Source organism: Lactuca virosa, chromosome 1 (assembly GCF_052849685.1).
Source record: "Lactuca virosa cultivar CGN04683 chromosome 1, Lactuca_virosa_CGN04683_v6, whole genome shotgun sequence".
NCBI classification, from domain to species: Eukaryota; Viridiplantae; Streptophyta; class Magnoliopsida; order Asterales; family Asteraceae; genus Lactuca; species Lactuca virosa.
Genome location: NC_136426.1, coordinates 43,563,238 through 43,589,115, shown reverse-complemented (window position 1 = coordinate 43,589,115; position 25,878 = coordinate 43,563,238). Strand labels below are relative to the sequence as shown.

Genomic DNA, 25,878 nt, shown 5'->3' with positions numbered 1-25,878 from the left:
CCATGTTTGCTTGTTGGGCCCTCAATGCTACATGGATTAAAAAACAAACGACTTACATTAACAAAAAAAATTGGCAATGAAGACTTGCAGTTTAGGTTTCAATCCAAGTTAAGCTTCCCATTAACAAGAACTTGCTCCGAAGTTCTCCTCCTGATGGAGCTAGATATGTGATTTTCTTCCTGAAATTGTAAATACAACACAAAATTAATTTGTATTCTATATTTAATATTTAATAAGTTCAGAGCTCTCAATCAAACCTTGGAATATCAATATCAGTGATCCAAATAAACCCAGCTATGTTGCTACATTCAAAGCAAATAAACCAAAACAATAATAAGCACCATATATAATAAGTTCTATTAAAACAATTTTAAAGAATACCTTGAAAGAATCTGATCTTGTTCTTTTGCAAAAGAGACAGCAAGAACTAAATTGAGCAAATCCCTGTTGATGTTTACAAGAACTTGTGAGCTGCCTTCTTCTAAATCATATAACTTAAACTTCAAGTTTGAACTTAAATTAATTATATTTCCATTTCATTTCTTTATTAGGATTATGAGGCCAGGAGATACATTGATCAGCCAGTTGAAGTTCCTGTAAGTTGATTATTTGTTATATAAATTCCGTTATTTGTGCTTATTATGGGATTTACACATTTTTATTATGCTGTCAACAGAGTCGAATCACAACAGAGAAGTACTTGATGAAGCTGGATGAAGCACTTGAGGTAATTAAGTTTTTTTTAAGTATGAAAATCACTTGAGGTAATCACCACTTTCTGTTCTTGAAATCGAATGAATAAGTATCTTAATCAGCAATTTGCAGAGGCATAGAAACACAATAGTTCAAATCAAACGGACTAACTAAAACCTATCACTTTGGCATTGGGCTTAATGATGAACAAAATTTGATTGAATATATATACAGAGGAGGCATTAAGATGTACCTTAGAAGACTAATTCGAGTCTAGATTAACACATCTCACCAATCGAAAAAGGAACTCGTCTGTCAGGGGATCGTGAGAACCACCGGGTAAAATCCTCTCCTGTCCAAAAATACAGTTTCAGTGATTGAAAAAGTGAAGAAGATACTAGAGATGGTGTCGACATGTACCGAAGGACGGGCGACGATTTCTGAAGACGAGAACTGTGTAACGGCGGTCGTACACCGGCTGATGAAAGTATCACCGGCGGTGACAGATCACGGAATTGGAGTGATCTGGAGCTCGTGTTACATGTCAAGAGATCGAATGGCTCAGGAATCTGCAATGAGGAACAATGGATTGACAAAGGTGTTGCTCGTGATGCAGAGTAATTGCTCCGACACGGCGAGGCAAATCGGTGTGTCGTTCATAATCGCAACCAAGAACTGCAAAATCAAAAGTTCAAATTCATAAAACTAGGAATACTAATTGAACTTACCTGAGTTGCGATGAGCAATAATTGACTTTATGTGTGTGATTTTAATCACCTGTGCTAGAAATCGATGGTGATTTCATTGAAACCGGCGATGATTTTGTTGAAAATCGACAATAACTGTGGTCCTTCATCGATCTTCAACGCATGTGTGTCAGTCTGGTCTTTAGTGGGGATCTCTTTCTGTACGATGTGATTACACATACTTCGGCTATCAAAGATCCATCATAGAATATTCAGGTATTTGGCAATCTATTGTCGCAATTGAAGATGAAAACTAATGACATCGATCTCTTAGCTCGTGGATTCACCATCGATGATACGGAGGATAAGGACCATGGATTAGTAGTCTTCACCTTACCTGATTCAATGAATAGCGGAGACATTTGACGGAGGAAACCACAGATGTCAGGCGATGGCTCTGGATTGGGGAAGGATCGACGATGAAGTTGTAAGAGAAAGAGGGATGACGAACAAAGACGATGAGGGATTTGAGAGCGGCATCGATTGATTTGGGGGATAATCTCTTCAGTACCATAAATGCCCTTCGATTAATTTCAGAACCATACCCCCGTGTTTAATTTTCCCATTTATTTACAAAAACGTCACCGAGCATCCTAGCCTTTTATTATTTTGATCTAACGGCTCACAATCGGTTCTCGGGTTCTCGGGAAACTTTGAGTTCTCAAATGATCCTTCCTCTCTCTCTCTCTCTCTCTATATATATATATATATATATATATATATATATATATATATATATATATATATATATATATATATATATATATATATATATATATATATATATATATATATATATATAGGGAGAGGATCAAATGAGAACACTTAAAATGTTGAGAACGCGAGAACAATTCTGGACCAATCAATATATAAGAGCATACTAGTAATTGTATATTTTAATTAAATTAAAATAAAATAAAATTCAATAAAATTCCCTTAAATTTAGGATCAGTTACCAAAAAAGAAATAAATATTCAATTTTTTATTTTTCTTATTAATGGAATATAAAAAACATTTTTACCAAAATTTATTTTAAAACTGAAAAAAAAATTCTTAAAAAAATCAATTTTTTTTCTCCTATTTCACGTTTTTTTGTGTTCAAAAAAATGAATAGAAATCGAACACCAAATTAGTACATTTGTATTCATAAATGATTTTTTTTCCAAAAAACCTGATACTACTCCAATCACAAATAAATACACATCAATTTACAAGTAATCTAATTCCTTTTTTTAATCAATTGAAAATAAAAAGAGTGTAAAAATTATCATTTCTTCATAAAAAGAATACCTCTAATCATAAATAAATATACTCATTAACACATGCTTACACTGTTATTCACAAATGAATACACTGCTATTAACAAATGAGTATCCTGTTATTCAGAATTGAATAAATGAATACCTCTAATCATAAATAAATACATTCATTCACTGTTATTCACAAATGAATACACTTCTATTCACACATGAATGCACTGCTATTCATTCACTGTTATTCACACATGAATGCACTGCTATCCACAAATGAATAACTGCTATTCATAGATAAATATAATTTTTCATTCTTCCATTTCCTCTCACACTCCCTTCTTTTTCTCCTATCTTCGAGGTGCAACAAAAACACCCCCACCAGAGGTGTTTGCTGGTGGTTTCCGGCGAGCCAAGGGCAGCAGCCCCCTCTGTTTTCTCCCACTGTTTTACGACACACCAAGCAACCCAAACACCCCCTGTTGTCGTTTTCTTTCTGCCTTCCTCCCCTCTCATCGACAGTAACTGGAACAAGAAAACGAAGTGGTAAAGAGGTTGCCAGAATAGCCCCAGCCACTCCACTACTGCGATGAACCACCAAATCGGTGGAGGTGCTCCCTATTCTTCTTTCTTCGCTCCTGAAACAATTTCATACTTCATCATTTCATGTTCTTGATAGAAAACCCCAAAATCGAAAAAACACAAAATTGAAAGTGAAAGAGATGGATTTAAAGTGAAAGATAAAGGTGATATATCAATGAATTGATTCTGAATAAATGAAAGATAAAGGAAGCCCTAATCATACCCTTTACCCTTCGTAACCAGGAAACCACCATCGACATAGCCTCCATCATCAACCTTTATCTTCACAGTAACATTCAAGCAAAATCGAGACCATACCTTCCAACTTGAAATCGATTGGTGGTCTAGAATCTCCAATGAAAACCGATGAACTAACATCGACTTGTAGGGGTGCTCTTTCGCTGATTCAAACAAAAAAAACCGAGAGCAGCCCAAATGATTTCTGACCTGCATCCGTTCATTGTCACTCGATCAGACGAGGATCGAACATTCCCCAATCGACTATGCCTCCAGATCCCTGCTCTGTTCGTGAATCCTCTCCTTCTGATCAAAAGCAATTCAGAGATCCTGTTTCCCTTTCCCCCTTTTTGGCTTCATCGATTCCAATCTGTCTCACCATTCTTTTCCCTTTTGTGGTGGATCGATGATGTAGGGTGGAGGCGTACCTAGGTTTACAGAGAGAGATGAAGAGAGAGATGGGAAATAGAAGGAAATAGGCGAGTGATTGAGGAATTATAGGAATTAAATAATGGTGGTAAAGGTCCAATTACTATAATACCCTTATCACCATTTGAAGTTACACTTTAATACCTGTAACTTTTAAAATTTTACATAAATGGTCCATTCAATAATAATCTTAGATTTAATTTTTTAAATGGTTCAGATCTGTTCCCGCGTGTTCTCAACCTTTTGGGTGTTCTCATTTGATCCTACTCCTATATATATATATATATATATATATATATATATATATATATATATATATATATGTTTTATTTTTCTTATAAGAATTCAATCCCAAACACATGCATGTTGATATCAATTGTGGGGGGTGCATACGAATAAAGTTTAATCGAAAAGACAAATATAAACAAAGAAAACATATACTCTTTTAATATTGAATTTTAAATCCATACCAACAGCATAAAAATTAAAAAGTTTATAATCTGGATTCAAGATTTTTATGTCGATAACACAAAGTTGTTACTAATCAATTTTCTTGAAATAAAAAATTTCTAAAAACGTCACAAGGAAAACATGCTACAATCATGTTATAATATTTTCACCCAATCACGATAATATTGGTCACGTCATATGGATCATGCTATTTGATTATTTACTTAAATATGTATCTTAACTCTTAAGTATCGACAACAAATAAACCCATGAACACTAAATCATGGGAATGTAAAAAAAAAAAAAAAAAAAAAAAAAAAAAAAAAAAACTATTTTGTAGTTAACAAGATGATCATATTTTCTAGTTATCTCACAAAAGTTCATATATATATATATATATATATATATATATATATATATATATATATATATATATATATATATATATATATATATATATATATATACACACACACACACACAGAGAGAGAGAGCTAGATTCAAATGTGGATTGACATCTATTGTGTGGACGTGTGGACAATATTATTCTGTGAGAATGACAGAGAACATATGTTGTTTGGTAATATGAATACGTTCAATCTTACATAACTATTGTCATTATTACGCATTCTCACTAATTAAATCATCTATAAGGTTATTATAGACGTTTTTTCTATTATTATCATTCTGTCAGAATGCTTATTGGGTCGTATGCTGTCAGAACGAAAATAGGTAAAAAACGATGCGTGAGACAAAAATGAATAAGAATTAGTGAGAATGCATGAAAATGACGATGATTGTGTGAGGTTGAATGTATTCGCTTTAGCAAACAACCTATTCTCTTAGTAATTCTCATAGAATAACATTGTCCACACGTCCGCACAATAGTTGTCCATCCACATTATAACCTAGCCTTATATATATATATATATATATATATATATATATATATATATATATATATATATATATATATATAACATTAACACTCATAACTCTAAACATAATTTTAAATCTACACATTTTCACAACACTGATGGCTATATGCACTTTCATACAGAATACTTTTTCTAAGATATTTTAATTAGTATTTTGTCATATAGTGTCACTAGAAATTGCATCATTCCTCTTTCGCGAGGATCCAGACCGGAAGTCTACTTATGTCCTCTTTGTGTGGGCGTAATTTGAAAATTTTTTATTAAGCAGAAACCATTTTTCTAATTTTTTTCGAACACATGGACTATTTATTGTAAAAAAAATTGCACAATGACATTTTTTTTTTAAATTAAACGGACAGTTTTGTAATTTATATTATGCATATAGACCAAACTTGCCAACATACGAAAGTCTTGTGACCAAAGTCTCATACCTAGAGAGTATATTATTTGAATATATGAACCATTTTTGTAAAAAAGAAAAAAAAATACAAATGAACATTTTCTGTAAACTATATGGACAACTGTTGTAAATTATTTTCTACATTGGAACCAAAACCGCCAACATACAAAAGTATTGTGGCCAAAATCTAAAACCTAAATGTAAAAAAAAAATGCATAGAGGTCTTTTATGTAAATTATAAGGACAACTTTTATAATTTATTTTATACATAGAGACCAAACCTGCCAATATATGAAACTATTGTGGCTAAAGTCTAAAAATAAAAAATTTACTATTCGTACATATAACTAGGATTTGCTACTTCGTTGCGAAATTCCGTAAATCGTTGCAAATCCTCTATTTTGTCTATAAAAGTTATAGAAGTTTCATAGTTAATGAATTAATATATACACACTAAACTATAATTTTTTTGGACAAGTGATTATCATAAATACACTAACAAAAAGCTAGAACATGAAAAATAATAAAAATAGTTAAGTGGACTTTGAAGCCAAAGAACTCACTTTAGAACTCATCTTTATTTTACATGGAATGGTAATGAGAATCTGAAGTAGCTGTTCAAAGTACTCCAGATTCAAGATAATAGATTCAACAACTGTTTTCTTGGGGTTGGCTATTCGAAGTAAGTCTACCTAAACAATCAGCCCTGCAGTGATACTAGTACCTCTCAGAACATACAACTGAATCCACCCAAAAATCAAATTCCAAGTTTTAGTTTCATACACCGCAAGGGACAAATAACAAAGAGCACATCAATGTCTTTAGAAACCATATTCGGTCTGATAGGTAGTGGATTCAATAACAATCGGCAAGCAAAAATATTTACCTTCCTAGGCACAAAAGAACACCATCTACTAACCCTATTTCCCTCAGAAAGCAAGAAGTCATCAATGTGTTTTTAGTAACGTTTACTGTCAATTCATCATTATCACACAAGTCCCAAACCCAACGATCGATTTGCGAAGTCACATGAACATCAACTAAAAAGCTCTCATTTAATCAAATTAACGAGATTCAACACCACTTATCACCTACCGACATCAATTCTCAACCCATTAATTATTTATATAACAATTCTCATCTCAATCAAGATAGAGAATTCTAGGAAATATATCTCTAAGAAGAATGTTTCCCACCCAAGTCTCATTCCAAAAGACTACATGTCACCAACTTTTTTACGCAAATTTAAGTGTAGAGTAATGCTTTTTTCATGCAGCCTGTTCACCAAGGCCATAATCCTCGCCAAACACCATGGCCTCTGACTTGACCTGCCCTCATAAGGACACCCGTTTTCCTGTCATGCACAACCTTCATATCTATTAGAAAATCGCCACAAACATATATGAAGAAGAACATAATTAAATCCCACAAAACTGCCAATTCTAATCATATTTTTATCTTTTGAATCAATGACTAAATCCCATTTACCCCAAGATACCTTTTGTCACTATCGTCTCCACCCTAGAAAAGTTTGCTCTAAATGATTTTGAAGTGTCTTTAACTTGAACTAACATCAATACAATAACATAAAATAAATTCCAAAGTTTGATATGAGCGACTCTAAAATGTGTTTAACTTAAACTAAACTGTAATTATATATTTTCTTTCAAATATCTTCGCTCCCAAAAAATGTCTACCATGTGATCTAATAACATTGTTAAAAACAAATTGAGTTGCAAACACTTCCAATAATACTACTTACCAACAAAGGTGAATATCATTGTGAAGGCTATGATTCTTTTTATTCATTTCACACTTCATTTCCCAAATTTTCCCTAGAGGATACGTATTTTGATTGAGGTATAAAAATACCACCGACAATGCCCGATTATATAAAAATATGAAGCTACTATTTAGAGCTATGAAAAAGTCAACTAGAGACCGGAACGCCAAAAATACAAGGAAATTATTGCATTCAAAGACAACAAAGTATAGGTAAATTAAATTTTGGTGCACCGATTGTTATAAAACAATACTATTAGGCTGGAGGGAGTGGTGTCACACTCCCTCATTTTACCACACTCCCTTACCACACTCAAGGAGTGGTATACCATGAAGAGAGGAAAGAGAAAGAAGAGAGAGATAGAGGGAGGGAGGAAGAGAGAGAGAGAGAGAGAGAGAGGAGCCTTCCCAAGAATGGCCGCACTCCCAAACCGCATAGAGGGGGCGGTGTTCCCTATGCCACGTAGGCGCCATGTCATCCTTACCGCACTCCACTCCCTCTAGTCTTATTGCCGGACCAAATGCCTTTTGGTTGTGTATAATTGCTATCATTCATGAATTTATTTTTCATTTGTCTTAGATTTGTTTTTTTCTTTGACATAACCTTTTGTTTGGAATGTCATCGCTTGTGTTTTGCAACACTCATAGCATTTAATTTAGTAACTTATTTAACAATGAAAATAATTCGTTGTCCAAATTACCTTAAATATTATCACTACCTGTTAAATACCAGTTAATTAACTTTTTTCTTAAAAAAAGTTGATTTCAAAATACGTTTCTAAAATAAAAATCATGTTTTGCGTGTGGACGATGGGAAATTGGTAAAATAGTTGGTGCGTCCCACTAAAATGGATATTGATAATGCTTAACTTTGGTCGCTATAAATATTCCATAACGACATTAGCTATCTCTCCTTCGCACAAGAACAAGATGGGCCCGAGTCTTTTGGACGCACTCAATGTCAGAGTAGTCGGCTCCGGCAAGAAATTCATGGTTCTCGCCCACGGATTGGGCACCGATCAGTCTGTGTGGAGTCGCATTCTCCCTTACTTCCGTACTCACTACAGAGTCATCCTCTACGACCTTGCCTTCGCCGGCAGCGTCAACCCTGATTACTTCGATTTCAATCGCTACAACTCTCTAGACGCTTATGTCGACGACCTTCTTCAAATCCTTGACTCTCTCGGCGTCGATCGGTGCTTTTACGTCGGTCATTCACTTTCGTCGATGATCGGAATCCTTGCGGCGATTCGTCGACCTGAGCTCTTCTCCAAGCTCATCCTCATCGGCGCTTCTCCAAGGTATCCTCGAATTATGTTTAAATCTGTTACGGATATGAAGATCTGTGGAATTCATGTTAATGTTGTTCTCCTATCAATTAAAATTCGGCTAGTTAGATCAAAATGATAATAGAAAACGAATTTGTTCGGTTTGAATTTTGGAATAATTGTTTCCGACAAATAGAACAAATTCTTCCAATGAACTGCTGGAAATTCCGAGGCTATATTAAATTATCATCTGCTTTGATTCATTGGCATCTCATTTGCTTTTAATTTCGAACATACATGTTGATTATTACTGGAGGATGAACTGATCTTTGACCTAACTTCAGGTTCTTAAACGATAAAGATTACCACGGCGGATTCGAAGCAGGCGAGGTGGAGAAGGTTTTCCTAGCAATGGAGTCGAACTACGAGGCATGGGTGAACGGATTCGCTCCTTTAGCAGTCGGTGCCGATGTACCGGCAGCTGTACGCGAATTCAGCCGGACGTTGTTCAACATGAGGCCGGACATTTCACTCTTCGTTTCTCGGACGGTGTTCAACAGCGATTTAAGAGGAGTACTTGGCCTAGTGAGGGTGCCGTGTTGCATAATTCAAACGGCAAAAGACGTATCTGTACCGACTTCGGTGGCGACGTACTTAAAGGAACACCTTGGAGGGCGGAACACGGTGGAGATGATGAACGTGGAAGGCCATTTGCCTCATCTGAGCGCTCCGGCCTTGTTGGCCCATCATCTGAGTAGAGCACTTTCTAGATCATAATTTTTTTTATCGATGTTCTTTGTGGGCCTTCATGGGCCTAACTGAATGACTATCTATAGTTTTATCCACTTTTTAAGTTTAAGAATATTGGGGGAATATGGCTAAAGATGGTGACACCTGGCGAATAATTTGTGGACAATGGGGAAAAGGATAAGAAATGATCTTCACTGCTGACGTGTTCATCTAATTTTTATTTTGTTTTTCCTTTTCTCATGTGTCCGTACGAAAATCCAATATTTGAATTTACGTTCAAATTTATAAATAGTTTATTTCGGTTTTAATATATTATTTGAGAAAATTCTTAAATGAGAAAAATTTACCATTTTATAATTTAATAATAGATACCAACAAACAATCAATAAATTTAAAAAATTCATAGTAAATCATATACCAACTTAAAATTGACAGCAAATCAAATTGTCCACAATGTCAAAAATCGTACACCAAGAACAAATACCCAAACTACAACAGATTTCTGTTAAATTCAATACACAAAGACTACATGATACATGAACTTTACTCTTTGTGTTTTCATTCTCAAATGTCTTTACAAAAACATTTTTATTGCGTTTCTGTTCCACCACTTTTTTGGAACATGATTATACTAAGAAGAAAAAACGACAACTCAAACAAGAAGCTCGAATAAAATTACATGAAATATTTTAAAATCGGGAAAGAGCTCCAAATCACCCATTCAATGGAGCTACATTTAGATCGCCATTTAATCCAATTAAAAGAGTAATACTAATATCATCTGTCGTTAACATCATCGTCCGTATTTTTTTCCTAAAGAGAATAGAATTGCGTGCCTTCCAGATCATCCAAAGAGTAGTATAGACAATTAACAACCTCAATTTTTGCAACCTTTTACTTCCATCATTGTTGTTAAGTATATCTAATGATTTGTCACAAGAAGATGGTTGCACCTCTAAGCAAGAAGACCAATCCACCATCCTTTTCCATAGGTCCGGGTAAAAACAAAGAAATAAGATCTTTCAAATTTTAGAAAAAAAATATCTTTTTTAAAAACAAGAGATTTTATATATTAAACAACCAACAAAGCACTTACAAATACAAATACAAAAAAGTGAGAATGTTTTCCTAACCTTAAAGGAAAAATATTAGAAAAAACATCATAACTCTCCATATGTCAATAAACTTTAGGCTTTAATTTAAAATATGATCATCGGGTATTCAAAAAACACATTCACCAACAATAGCTAGATCCAAATCCAAAACACAATGACAATGAACAATTTAATCTTGCAAAGAGACATCAACTCAAGCCCATTTGAAAGAAAATATGAAACAATTTAATCTTGCAAAGAGACATCAACTCAAGCCCATTTGAAATAAAATATGAACGTCTTTATGAACAATACCATCATATTAATATCAACTTTATATATAAGCAAACAATAACATCAAACTTTGTCTTTTATCTTAAAAAAGACATTCAGTTTTGACATTTTTTCAGCCATCCAAAACAATAGTAGACCTAAATAAACGAAACCTATGAGCCCTTCTCGATCATCATTGATTGTTTTTGTTCCATGAATGAATTTGTAAAATTTTCCATATTTGCAACCACAAACTAATAAATAAAGCTGTAGAAAAATCAAGTATCAAATTTATTAATATTAATTACATCCAAACGTGATGAAAAAGAAGCCCAGGAGAAGTTGAACACAAATAAAAATTAAGTAAACAGTTTCGAACTCGAGCCTTCCGATTCAAACTCCACATTGCCTTAACGATCCTAGGTACAACAAACCATCCTAGATACAACCGTTTACATTTATTTGTTTCAACTCTTCTAATTTATATCGCTAAAACTATATATATATATATATATATATACACACACACACACATACACACACACACAAACTCACCGTCTGGGCCACGAGATTTGGCAAGGCCCGGGGAGGTCGCCTAGCTTGCCCTCCCTTCAGGACCGACCCTACATATGAGTGAAGCAAAAGAGGAACATGAGAATAAGACATGATACCTACATTCATCATTAACTCGATAGAAGGGACATAAGGATGAGGAAATCTAAACTCCACACTTGATCAGATTCAATGAAGTGGGAATTGTGTTTATAAACAATCGCAAAAACAAAACAGTTGACCTTTAAGAACATCCATTTCACCCATTCAAACGACTTCAAACAATCTTCATCAATGTTTTTAAACATAAGATCACAAAGAGATTTAACTGGAAAAATCAGGCTTTCATCAACACCCTTCCACCACCACATGTCACGCTTTTATAAAACTAAAAATCATCCAATAAGTTATTTAAATCATAGATTTGTCTAGACTCACGCCTTCTAAGATGTCTTGACCAACCCTAACAATAAAGAGAGACTTTTCCATCCTCATTAACAATCCTCTCCTTCACTAAACAATCATTCTTCTTATCAATCACATAAAGGTTGGGATAAATCTCTTTAAGAGCCGGTCACCAAACCAACAATCTTTCAAAAAGAAAGTTTTATCACTTTTACCAAAAATCTTTTTGAATAAGCTAGTTAACAAGATGCCCCTTGTTTAAACTCAGTGTCAATTTGAAAAATAGTAGACCAACCACCATTTTCTATTCAAAAATATCACAAATATTATTTTAAAATGAGCTTGTAACAACAACCATACAAAGAAGACTTGTCTTCTTGGAAATTGAAACGGTAAAAAGTTCATAACAAGTAGTTCTTTCAATTGTAATTCAAAATTCAAATAAGAGTGATTAAATAAATCAATTAAAAACTTCACCACCTTCTAAGAAAAGCATAAATTACGAGCTTAAAAATTGAAAAATATTCAAAGACTGTTATTTTAAATAGTTTAAAGGGATTAAATATTTTAAATGTAAAACCAAAATCATGTGAAATTAATTAAAAATACAAATTATTTTTATAACATCCGAAAATTTTGCAAATAAATAAAAATAACAATAGTTAAAAATAACATAAATAATAAATCATGCTATATTAGATTAAAAAATGATTGATATTTTAAATAATTATAATGATTAAAATTAAAAGAAAAGGTAAAATGAGTAATTTCCAAACTAAATAATCATAATGTTAAAAGTAAGAGTAAATGGATGTTTGAGATTGCTTATTTAAAATTTTTATTTGACAAACAACATTTGGGAGCTTTTAAATTTAATCTTTTGATATAATGTTCGATTTAAACAAAAAAAACATCGTTTGACAGTATAAGTTTCTAGTTTTTAGTTTATGCAAAACACTACAAATCTAAAACCATTCATGCAACATATAAGAAAAAACTTTTGAGCTTTTAGGATCAATTTCCATAAATGTCCTTAAAAATATATTTCTATATTTCTATTTTTTTATTAAAAAAATTGTCTTGTTTTATTATTTTACACATCAAAAGCTTTCAGATATTTTTGTCAAACACTTATATAAAAAATTAAAGCTACGGCTTCCAACTACCAGCCAAGAGTGTTACGTCCCAAAAATCATAAAGAGATTTTTAAATTTTAAAATAGCTTAATCAATTAAACATTTGTTTCAAAACCATTGAATAACATTTGATTGATTAAAAATCATACGTCATCAGACTTAAGTTTACAAAACCACGAAAACGAATATTATTGATACGTGTGTATAATTGTAACATACCATTTATTAAATAAACAAATAGATAAATTAATAAACGAATAGTAGTCCTAAAATCCATAATATTTAGCGGGGTGTTGGTTTTGAGGAGCCAAATGATATAATTTGGATTTTAGTGGGTTGAAGTGTAAATTCGGGATTTATTTTGTAAAGATTTTTAGAAGTCAGGGGGTGTTTGGTAAATATTGGACCTAGATTGAAATGAGTTTTGAATGTTGAGAGCTGAATTGGTAAATGTTGGATTTATGTTGAAAGGAATTAAGATGGAGGGGTTGGAAATGTAAACATGGGGGAAGTTGTATATAATCTGGCATATAAACCCGTCACCCATGCCATGTAACCCTAACCCTAAAAACTATACTCAGCTGCCACCCTCCTTCCCCTACCTCCAGCCGCCGCTACCAGCTCCGACCATTAGACACCACTGAACGCCCGCCGGTGACTCTTGTTGTCGGCGATAACAAAGACCGACGGGAACTTGCGAATGACGCTGCACCAGTTGAAGACCGGAGAGGAAGTTGACGTCGTGGTTGCCGTCGTTCGTGACTTTCCAGCCGCGGCCATCGTTGTCGAAGCTGGGAACCACCGGGATAATTTCGATGTCGCCATTCCTGCTGTGGCTGAGGACAAAGACCAAAATTAGGACGTCGTCTCAGTCTGGACTACCATCGCCACCTTTCTTCTGCAATTACATCGTTGCCGCCATGCGGCTATTTCGCCATGGCAGATGCTCTACGACCGTTGCACGCCACTAGGTGGGTAGTTTCGCTCATATTAGCGTTTGTAGGCGTATGTGCTGCTGTTGCTGGTTGTGAATATCGAGAGGGTGTGATGGTTGGCCGGAAAACCGAGAAAAGCCACCACCACCACCGTGAAGTGGTGGCTGCCACCTTGTACCACCGCCGGCCGCCACAAGGATGGTTGTGCGTGTGTGTGTTACATTGTATGTGTGTTTTATTGTGGATAAAATGTAGTATAATGCATTTGTATGGCCGGAAAACCGAGAAAAGCCACCACCTTTACCACCGTGAGGTGGTGGCTGCCACCTTCTGCCGCCACCAGCTGACATGTTGGGTGGCGGTGTGCATTGTGTTATTGGATTGCTAGTTTAGATGCTTGAACATGTTTTGGTTTAGAATCATAACCACCACCGCGAGGTGGTGCACTACCCGAGGTGGTAGTGGGTGGTGCCCGACTTAATTAACATTAATAGACCTAAAGACATAACCAATGGACTAATTGGAACGCGATTGGGTTGGAAACCCTAATTAGGGTTTAGAAAACCCTAATTTTGGATATGTTAATTTGGAATTATCGGGACCCGCATGTTTGGACTAGTGGATTGGAATTATGGATTAATCCCGACCACATTGGATGGTTGACCTAGTATATTGATGGACTTAATTGATTAAGTCATTAATGGGTTAAGCAAGAACACTTAACCCTTATCGTCATTTTATGTGAAAACCCAAATTTTGTTTGGGCCTTTAGTTGGGCCTTTTTGTTGGGCTTTGGTGATTGGGCTATTGATGGGCCATCCAAGAACAAGTATATGGACTAGAATATTTGGATGGGCTTTAGGGTAAGGCCCATGTAAGGCGCTTGGGCCCAATTTGGAAAATTAGGCCATAGATGGGTCATAACTGAGCCTTGATGATTATGAGATATTGGACCATCAGAATGCTAAGTGTTTGGACTAGAATAAACGGTTGAGCCTTAAGGTAAGACCATGTGGAGGTTTGGGCCCAATTTGAAAAATTGGGCCATATATTGGGCTTTGGTTCATTTTTTTGACTTTTGGCCTTTAGAGTGTGAGTTTGGGCTTTGGATTTGAATCAAACTAGGTTGGGGGTAAAGTAGCCTTTTTACCCCAAGTATGGACTTATGGTTATGTATTGGAACCCAATTATTAATTGGGTGTTGTTTTGATGTTGTCAGTTCGGGAATTTGTCATCTAGCAGCTAGAGTTTTGTCCGCGAGACTTCAGCAGTGTGAGGTGAGTTACCTTCCAGTAGAAGTGTCACACCCCCGAACCAGACGGCGGAAACGTCCGAGGGCTCGCGTGACTTAAATTGAAATATCATCACAATGAATATATATGAAACATAACACATGCATCACCAACCATTACATAGTACAACTGGCATTGTTTACATCGAGTACAAGGTTTACATTACATAATTTCAAAATATAAAGTGTTTGGTGATTAGCAACTACAAAAGAAACTTTCAACACACTCGATGCATCACCAACCATTACATAGTACAACTGGCATTGTTTACATCGAGTACAAGGTTTACATTACATAATCTTTTTAGCTCAAAATTTACTCTTTGGCAGTTTCAGCCCTTTCAGCAAAGAGTTTTTCAGTTAAAGTCCAAACTTTTCGCAACTTTTACAATTTTGACCCAAATTCCAAAAACTTTACATTTTTGATCCGTTTTGGAAAAAAAATCATTTTAACCCCTAAAATAGTTTTGTTTACCCTTTTCCCCCTATTTTGAGAAATTTACCATTTCAACCCCTTGAAAATCACATTTTTCGCAATTTTTGGGCCTATGGGCCGAAAAGCCCAAAAATTGGCCCATTAAGCTACAAATCACATTTCTAGTCCTTTGAAGAGCATAATATTCATAAAAACATTTATTTTAACTGTTTTGACTCTTTTGGTCCTTAAGAAAACCGTGAATGACAATTTTTAACCCAACTTTTGTTTATTTGACAAATATAGTCCAAAAATGAGTTTTATGTTGCAATATGTTTATTATAACCTTAGAGGGTAATTTTTCTTGACTTGTTTAGTGTAATATATCTTAGATCATGTTTATTTTCCTTCTTGTGCCATAGATCTCGAGATTTCTTTCCTTTTTGTTACATATTTATCACATAAACACATGAAATCACACATAACATACACATAAACATAGATCTACACATTTTACTTGCATTCTCCCCCATAAAACTTGTGAAAACCGAAAATAGAGGGGTATGAACTCACCTTTGCTTGTTGTTTTCGATTTGAAGAAGAAAGGGAAGAGTTTGATGCTATTTTTCGGCCCTAGCAAGCTTTCTTGGGTTGATTTCGAACTTAAGAAGTTTCTAAGAAGTAGATCACGAAAATGGTGTGAGTTAGGAAGAAGTTTTGATGAAATAAAGAGACTAGGTTATGGATCTAACCAATAACTTACCAATGATGATGATTATTATGGAATAACCTCCTTGAAGAGCCCTAACTCTCGAAAATTTTGAAGGAGAAGTGAAGAAGTTGTTGTGAGTTCTTGAGAGGATTTAGAAGTGAAATAAGTGTGTGTGTGTGTGTGTGTGTGTGTTGATACTCTCGGCCGAGAGTAGTAGAAGGAGAAGAGAGAGAGGTGATAGGATGGATGTATGGAAGTATGTGACTTGATGCATGGATATCCCATGGATAATTATGAAGTGGCACCATGGAAAGTCAACCCTCCCTTATCCCTTCTTTTCCTATTTTTTTTGTTTTGTTTAACTTGGGCCGAGAGAGAGAGAGAGGGAGAAGAAAAGATTTGGTCCTTGGTGTTAGAGTCCAAAATATGGAGCCCAATTTAATAGCTTTTGGCCCATTTGAGCCTTTGGAGTGGGTTACGGCCCAAATGTGCATGCAAGAATGGGTTTGTGGGTTTTTACGGCTTATGGGATTGTTATGGCCCAATAAGGCCCATTAAAGGTAACTAGTCCATTTTAGACTTATAAAGCCCAAAAAGGTTAAGTCTTATGATAGTGGGTCCAATTAGAGCCCATTTAAGAGTTCTAAGCCCAAGATAATCACATTGGAGGTTTATTGGCCCATTAGGCCCAATAAAGAAATCCTAGTCCATAATGGACTTAAACCGGGATTTCTAGGGTTTCCAACCTTTTGTTGACTATTTGAGTGTTTTGAATAGAGTGTTTGATGGAATTTGGTTGTCATTGAATAAGCATCATACATTGCTTTCAAATTTTAGTTACAATGTTATCCTTGTTCAATGTTTACAAAGCATTAGAATTCCTAGTTGTGACATCATCCTCCCGTTAGAGGGAATTTCGTCCCGAAATTCTTTTTGAAACTAGATTTAAGAATGCGAGAATAAGTGAGGGTACTTTTGCTTCATCTGGTCTTCGCGTTCCCAAGTGAATTCCGGTCCACGCTTTGCGTTCCACCGAACCTTCACTATTGGAATGCGGCTTTGCTTAGTATGCTTCACTTCCCTGTCCATGATTTCGACGGGTTCTTCGATGAACAGGAGATTTTCGTTGATTTTGATTTCTTCTAACAGAATGACGAGAGTTTCGTTGGATAAGCACTTCTTCAAATTGGAAACGTGAAACACGGGGTGTACACTGCTGAGTTCGGTAGGTAGTTGCAGTCTATAAGCCACTGGACCGATTCGGGCAAGAATCTCGAAGGGTCCAATGTACCGTGGGTTTAGCTTTCCCCATTTCCCAAAACGAATCACCCCTTTCCAGGGGGAGACCTTTAACAACACTCGATCCCTAACTTGAAATTCCAAAGGCTTTTGCCGCTTATCGACGTAGCTCTTCTGTCGGTCGCGTGATGCTTGAAGTCGAACTTTGATTTGGGCTATCTTCTCTGTCCTTTCGCGTATGATTTCTGGTCCTGTCAATGCATTGCTAGATGTCTGCCCTCTTGCCAGCTGAGTGTCGCCTACCTCTGTCCAACACAACGGTGATCTACATTTACGACCATATAATGCTTCGAAAGGAGCAACTTTGATGCTTGTGTGATAACTGTTGTTGTATGAAAACTCAATTAAAAGTAAGCGGGTATCCCACGACCTTCCAAAGTCTATCACACATGCTCGAAGCATATCCTCAAGCGTTTGAATGGTTCGCTCACTCTGACCATCCGTCTGGGGGTGGTAAGCAGTGCTCATGTCGAGTTGTGTCCCCATGGCCTTTTGTAGTAATTGCCAAAAGCGTGAAGTGAACATACTATCTTGATCTGAGATGATAGATATTGGTACTCCGTGGAGTCGCACAATTTCCTTGATGTAGATCCTTGTTAGTCGCTCCATCTTGTATGTCTCCTTTATTGGCAGGAAATGAGCGGATTTCATCAATCTGTCGACCATCACCCATATGGTATCCAATCCATCTGTTGTTTTGGGTAATTTGGTCACAAAGTCCATAGTAATCTTTTCCTATTTCCACTCGGGTATTACCGATTGCTGTAATAGTCCCGAGGGCTTTTGATACTCTACCTTCACTTTAGCACAAGTGAGGCATTTGCTAACGTATGTGGCAATCTCTGCCTTGATGTTAGGCCACCAATAACATTTCTTGACATCCAGGTACATTTTATCTGACCCTGGATGGATGGAGTATCGTGTCTTATGAGCTTCATTCATGACTACTTCTCTGAATCCTCCAAGTTTAGGGACCCAAATTCGGTTCATGAAATAATATGTTCCATCCTCCTTGACTTCGAAGTTCTTTTCCATCCCGCGTAACGCTTCGCTCATTCTGTTTGCTGTCTTCATGACGTCGAACTGGGTTGCTTTGATTTGTGAGGACAGATGAGATTGGATGGTTGTTGAAAGAGTCTTCACACGACGATGGGAGTATTCCTTCCGACTCAAGGCATCAGCTACCACGTTAGCCTTGCCTGGGTGGTACTTGATTTCGCACTCATAATCGTTTAGCAGCTCAACCCATCTTCGCTGCCTCATGTTCAACTCCTTTTGATTTAAAATGTGTTGGAGACTCTTGTGGTCGGTGAAAATGGTGCACTTGGTACCATAAAGGTAATGCCTCCAAATTTTCAAGGCGAAGACCATAGCTCCTAATTCGAGATCATGGGTGGTATAATTCACCTCATGTGTTTTCAGTTGTCGGGATGCATAAGCTATCACCTTGCCACGCTGCATGAGTACACAGCCTAAACCCTGATTCGAAGCATCGCAGTAAACTACGAAGTCCTCTGTTCCCTCTGGTAGTGATAATACTGGTGCACTATAGAGTGCCTGCTTCAGAGTTCGGAAGGCAACCTCCTGCTTTTCTGTCCATTTAAATGGTACACCCTTCTATGTAAGCATGGTAAGTAGCTTAGCTGTTTTGGAGAAGTTCTGAATAAATCTCCTGTAATAGCCTGCGAGACCTAAAAATTGACGAATTTCTGTGGGTGTCGCTGGGACTGCCCATCCTTCAATGGCTTTGATCTTAGAAGGGTCCACATGTATCCCTTCTTGGCTGACAACATGACCTAAGAAGTTTACGCTTCGGAGCCAGAACTCGCATTTAGAGAGTTTTGCGTATAACCTTTCAGTCCGTAAGGTTTCCAAGATTTTCCGGAGGTGTCGGCCGTGCTCCTCTTCGCTTCGAGAATAGACTAGAATATCGTCGATGAAAACGATGACAAAGTTGTTGAGGAATGGTCGGCAGACTCGATTCATTAGGTCCATGAATGCGGCAGGGGCATTCGTTAGACCGAAGGGCATCACAACGAATTCATAATGTCCATAGCGGGTTCGAAAAGCGGTTTTGGGGATATCCTCTTCCTGGACCTTGAGTTGGTGGTAGTCGGACCGTAGATCTATCTTAGAGAAAAAATTTGCTCCCTGGAGCTGGTCGAACAGGTCGTCGATTCGTGGAAGTGGGTAGCGATTCTTGATAGTGAGCTTATTCAGCTATCTATAATCGATACACATCCTAAAGGATCCGTCCTTCTTCTTAACAAAAAGGACCGGAGCTCCCCATGGTGAGAAGCTAGGTCGGATGAATCCTTTACTCAAGAGCTCGCTGAGTTGGCTTGACATTTCTTGCATCCCCGCAGGAGCCAACCTATAGGGTGATTTGGCCATTGGCGTAGCTCCCGGTACCAGGTCAATTCGGAACTCGACTTGTCTTTCCGGGGGTATCCCCGGAAGATCTTCGGGAAAGACGTCCGGGAAGTCGCAAGCCACTGGGATGTCTCGAATATTGACCTCTTCCTTGGACTTATCCACTATGTGTGCCAGAAACGCCAAGTCCTTCTTTTGAAGACAGTTTTGTGCCTTAATGCAAGAGATAAGACGAAGGTTCGTACTAGGTTTGTCTCTGTATATAATTAGGGTTTCGTGATTAGGGAGATGAAGGCGAACGGCCTTCTCGCGACACAAAATTTCGGCATGATGGGGACTTAACCAGTCCATGCCGATAATCACATCAAAACTCCTAATAGTTACAGGCATCAAGTTTATTTGAAAGGTATGCTGATTTAAAGTTAGGGTACATCCTACATAGATTTCCCCAGCTGATTCTGTTTTCCCATTATCCATTTCCACCGTAAAGGTTTCATTAAGCCTTTGGGGTTGTTGTTTCGGCAAGTATTTGTTACTCACAAAGCTTCGCTCTGCTCCGGTATCAAACAGGATGCATGCATATGAGTGGTTAAGGAGAAACGTACCGGTGACGACAGCGGGATCCTGAACCGCTTCTCCTCACCCCATAGTCAACACTCTTCCTGCTGCTCCTGTCGCCTGGGTGTTCGCATTGGGACAATTTCGTCTGAAATGTCCAGTCTTCCCGCACCCATAACAGGTATAACTGGCTCCGTCCTTGGTGTTGTTGTTGTGCATCTGGTTTTGTGGAAGCTGGGCCTTACAATATTTTGTTGTATGGCCCTTCCGGTTGCATCTTGTGCACATCATCTCTCTGCATTCCCCGAGGTGATGGTAGTTACACTTGTTACACTTGGGAAGATTCCCTATGTACTGCCTCAGAGTATTCGGCGTGGATGAGGCTGGAGCATGTGGTGCTGGGGTAGCTTGGGTTGTTGCATGGATAGTCACTGTCTGTTGCTTCTTAGATGGCTCTGAGTTCTGTTTACCTCTTCTCTTGTTACCCTTTCTTTTCTTTTTCTCTTCTTCCTTCTTAACATCCGCTTCCACGATCTTAACACTCTTCTTGTTGCCATGATCATACAGTTTTTTGGCCAATCTTTTGGCGCTATCAAACGTCTCGGGGTTTGCCGCAATGACATTCCCTTGGATAGGTGCAGTCAATCCCCAGATGAACCTCTCAATCTTTTTCCCTTCTGAGGTGATCATACCCGGACACAGAAGGGATAGCTCGCTAAACCTGGATATGTATGTTTCGATGTTGGAGTTCTGAACCGTCAAGTTCCACAATTCTTGTTCCATCTTTTGTATCTCGCCTCGAGGACAGTACTCTGCCAACATCATTTCCTTAAGTTCTTCCCAGGGCATTGCGTTTGCCACTGGAAGGGTCATGGCTTCAATGTGACCATTCCACCATGAAAGAGCTTGATCAACAAAGGTACATGCTGCGAACTTGACCTTGCACCCATCTGGGCACCCGCAAATTTCAAAGACGGATTCGATTTTCTCAATCCACCTCTTTAGGGTTATGACGCCTCCCGTTCCATTGAAGGTTCATGGCATGGCGTTGGTGAAGTCTTTGTAAGAGCATGTTTTGGTAGGTCCTTGATTTATTCCATTGTTTGAACTTCCAGCTCCCTGCCCGTTTCCTCCGCCATTGTTCCCCTGGTGGATTTCCGCCATGGCTGCTGTGACTGCAGCAGATACAACGGCTTGAAACGCGGCTGAGTTGACTTCCGGTGGCGTCGGTGGTTGGTTATTTCCGCGGTTTGGTCTCTGAGGCATCTTGCTGTTATGGAACAGAAAGATGTTGAGTATGAATTGTTTTTAAGTTGAAGATTTCGTGAATCGATTTTTGTATCTAAGTGTTCCCATAAATTCACACCACACAATAATAGTATATAAACACATAGCAGGTCACAACATCACCATAAAACACATAACATTTTTCACTACTAATATCCGTACTTTGATACATGAAAATTTGCTCGAAAGAGCATACATAAAGGTGCAAAGTTTGACAACATAACGACTCTATGAGTAGTGTAATCACTTAAACATGGAGTCGGTAGTACATAATATAACGAACATAGAGAACATAGCACTAGTAGGGAAAAGCCACTGGTCCTAACACACTAGGAAGCACCAAATGGTGGTAGTGAGATCATATGCCGAAGTGTTGTGCCAACAACTGGGCCATCTCAGTCATTTCTCCAATGACTTCATCTCTTTCCTGCTCCGCCTGCACCGCTCGTGCTTCCATGGCGAATAGTTGTTGTCGTAGTGCGGCAGCCTCAGCCTCCGGAGAGCGATTCTCTCTTACGGGAGTTCCTGGTGGGGCGGGGCGGTTCTGTGGTGTCTCGCTCGTAGGTGGTGTGATGGAGGCTTCGTCTGGGCCTCCTTCTTCCTCTATATCGTCATCAGTCTCATCAAACTCGTAGTTTGTGTCTGTGTACTCGTCGGGTCCAACGCCGTGTGCTCTCCCTTGCTCTTCCCCCAGGTCGTCCTCAATCATCCCATGGGCCACTAAGACCTGATGAAACTGGATGCCCTGATGCTCCTCTTCCATGGTGGCTGTGAGAGGGGGGGGGGGGGGAACACGTGAGGAGGTATATAAATAAGCTATTATTAATCCTAGAATATTTTTAGTTGTTATAAAAATTGGGTTGATGCATTCCTCTTGTTTAACAATAGGGTATGCCTTGTGTTTACTGACAATCGCGATCTTTCCAGGGCATGTGATAGTTGTATTACGAAGAAATGTAGTTGATCAGGCTACATTCATCCCTAATACAACCGTGAATAGTCCTGGCTTAACCGGGATGTCAGGTTCTCCCAATTGTTTTATTCGAGTTGTTATTGTGTTCGTTTTTCTAAGTCGCACAAATAAGAGTGTTTATTGGTATCTTTTATTTGTTTTGTTCAAAGTTATTTAGTCCCTTGCTGGGTTTATAGTTGCATATCAATGTGTGGTTAGATATGCCAGTTCACTATAAACAGTGCTCTGATACCAACCTGTCACACCCCCGAACCAGACGGTGGAAACGTCCGAGGACTCGCGTGACTTAAATTGAAATATCATCACAATGAATATATATGAAACATAACACATGCATCACCAACCATTACATAGTACAACTGGCATTGTTTACATCGAGTACAAGGTTTACATTACATGATTTCAAAATATAAAGTGTTTGGTGATTAGCAACTACAAAAGAAACTTTCAACACACCGGATGCTTCCTTGACTAACGATTACCTGAGAATACAAGTTATTTTGAAAACGGTCAACATATATAATGTTGGTGAGTTCATAAGTGTGTTTGATGAAAAGTAGTTTATGTCATTGGTAAAACCCAGAAAATCTGATATTTTCTGTAATAAAACTTTCTTGAAAAATAGTGTGATGATCCTGTAAGTATATGCGTGAATGATTTCAAAACATGAATAAATGAGAAGTTGTTGCATTATAATGTTTGAAAGTACAAGTGAGTAAGATTTATTTCCCCGGAAAACCCGATGTCTTCCGAATAAAAGTTATGATTGTTTTGCTTCATTGAATTGTTACATCGAATGAATATGATTTCCCTTGATTAATGATCTTCCTTTGATTAATGATTTCCCTTGATTAATGATTTCCTTTGATTAATGATTTCCCCTGATTAATGATTTCCTTTGATTAATGATTTCCCCTGATTAATGATGTCGGATTTCTACGTGAGTCGTTATAACCATGCATGATAATGACTAGTTCGTCTGTCTTAGTATTCTAATGAACACCGAATTTGATCTTAAGACTTTGTCACCCTAGACTGGCCGAGTCTAACTGTAGCGAACAGCTTAGTTGTGGGGGAGTCACCCCCGTATAGATCTATACACAAACTCTCGCTCTCCCTCCAGGAGACTTTGATTACAACTACAGACTACGACCGACACTTATTGGTGGCACCCGTTATTACTCACTCAATCCACATGAGTTTGATTAACCTTGATTAATGATCGAATTTTATTTTATACGAAAAGAAGGTAAGCCTAACAGACGAGGAGAAGAGGACTACTAGGCCCTACTAATTTCGTATGTTATATAAGGCCGTCGAGTATACGAAAAGCGCGTTGGCCCCTCTCACATTTAATCTACTTGGACCTTACTAGTAATGCATAATGGGCCACTGAGGCCCAATAGCATGTAAAAACCATTGAGGGTCCATTAAACATGTAATTGGGTCACAGGAGGCCCAATAGACATGTGTTATCATTGTTAGGCCCGAAAGTCATGTCAATGGGCCACGAAGGCCCAATAAGCATGATTAGGATCTTTCAAGCCCAACAATTTGAATATTTACTTGTTTTAGGTATAGTATAATTGTCGGAAGCTTGATTGAACAATTGTTAATATTTGTAACGGCACGAGGCTTGTCGATTGTTTATAACGATATTTAAAAATATATGTATATTCTTCATTCTATTTTCATAAGTCGTAATTTGGTATTTTTGACCCAAATATCTTAATAATAAAATAATTGATTCAAAATATTGGTTTGACCTATTCAGCCCTTCTTCAATAAAAATGACAATCTTAGTCCCTTATAAAAAAAAGACATTTTAGGTCCCTAAAACCATTTTCTTGACATTTTTGATCCGTAGACTTGTTTAAGTAATGTTTTTAGCTCAAAATTTACTCTTTGGCAGTTTCAGCCGTTTCAGCAAAGTGTTTTTCAGTTAAAGTCCAAACTTTTCGCAACTTTTACAATTTTGACCCAAATTCCAAAAACTTTACATTTTTGATCCGTTTTGGAAAAAAATCATTTTAACCCTTGAAATAGTTTTGTTTACCCTTTTTCCCCCTGTTTTGAGAAATTTACCATTTCAACCCCTTGAAAATCACATTTTTCGCAATTTCTGGGCCTATGGGCCGAAAAGCCCAAAAATTGGCCCATTAAGCTACAAATCACATTTCTAGTCCTTTGAAGAGCATAATATTCATAAAAACATTTATTTTAACTGTTTTGACTCTTTTGGTCCTTAAGAAAACCGTGAATGACAATTTTTAACCCAACTTTTGTTTATTTGACAAATATAGTCCAAAAATGAGTTTTATGTTGCAATATGTTTATTATAACCTTAGAGGGTAATTTTCTTGACTTGTTTAGTGTAATATATCTTAGATCATGTTTATTTTCCTTCTTGTGCCATAGATCTCGAGATTTCTTTCATTTTTGTTACATATTTACCACATAAACACATGAAATCACACATAACATACACATACACATACACATACACATAGATCTACACATTTTACTTGCATTATCCACCATAAAACTTGTGAAAACCGAAAATAGAGGGGTATGAACTCACCTTTGCTTGTTGTTTTCGATTTCAAGAAGAAAGGGAAGAGTTTGATGCTATTTTTCGGCCCTAGCAAGCTTTCTTGGGTTGATTTCGAACTTAAGAAGTTTCTAAGAAGTAGATCACAAAAATGGTGTGAGTTAGGAAGAAGTTTTGATGAAATAAAGAGACTAGGTTATGGATCTAACCAATAACTTACCAATGATGATGATTATTATGGGATAACCTCCTTGAAGAGCCCTAACTCTCGAAAATTTTGAAGGAGAAGTGAAGAACTTGTTGTGAGTTCTTGAGAGGATTTAGAAGTGAAATAAGTGTGTGTGTGTGTGTGTTGATACTCTCGGCCGAGAGTAGTAGAAGGAGAAGAGAGAGAGGTGAAATGATGGATGCATGGAAGTATGTGACTTGATGCATGGATATCCCATGGATAATTATGAAGTGGCACCATGGAAAGTCAACCCTCCCTTATCCCTTCTTT

General features: G+C 37.2%; 1 protein-coding gene and 1 long non-coding RNA gene across 2 annotated transcripts; one reads left to right on the top strand and one right to left on the bottom strand.

The window, feature by feature from the left end:
- On the bottom strand, positions 1–459 carry LOC145104459 (uncharacterized). The gene is made up of 3 exons (XR_013707088.1): positions 382–459; positions 258–302; positions 1–179 (listed from the first exon to the last, which is right to left on the bottom strand). It is a non-coding gene; the product is annotated as an uncharacterized LOC145104459 (long non-coding RNA).
- A 7,949-nt stretch (positions 460–8,408) lies between these two features.
- Positions 8,409–9,726, top strand: LOC145116017 (alpha/beta-Hydrolases superfamily protein). The gene is made up of 2 exons (XM_079052407.1): positions 8,409–8,808; positions 9,120–9,726. Exons 1-2 carry the CDS (start codon positions 8,438–8,440, stop codon positions 9,550–9,552), a joined length of 804 nt encoding a protein of 267 aa, XP_078908533.1. The 5' UTR covers positions 8,409–8,437; the 3' UTR covers positions 9,553–9,726.
- Positions 9,727–25,878: the final 16,152 nt, after the last annotated feature.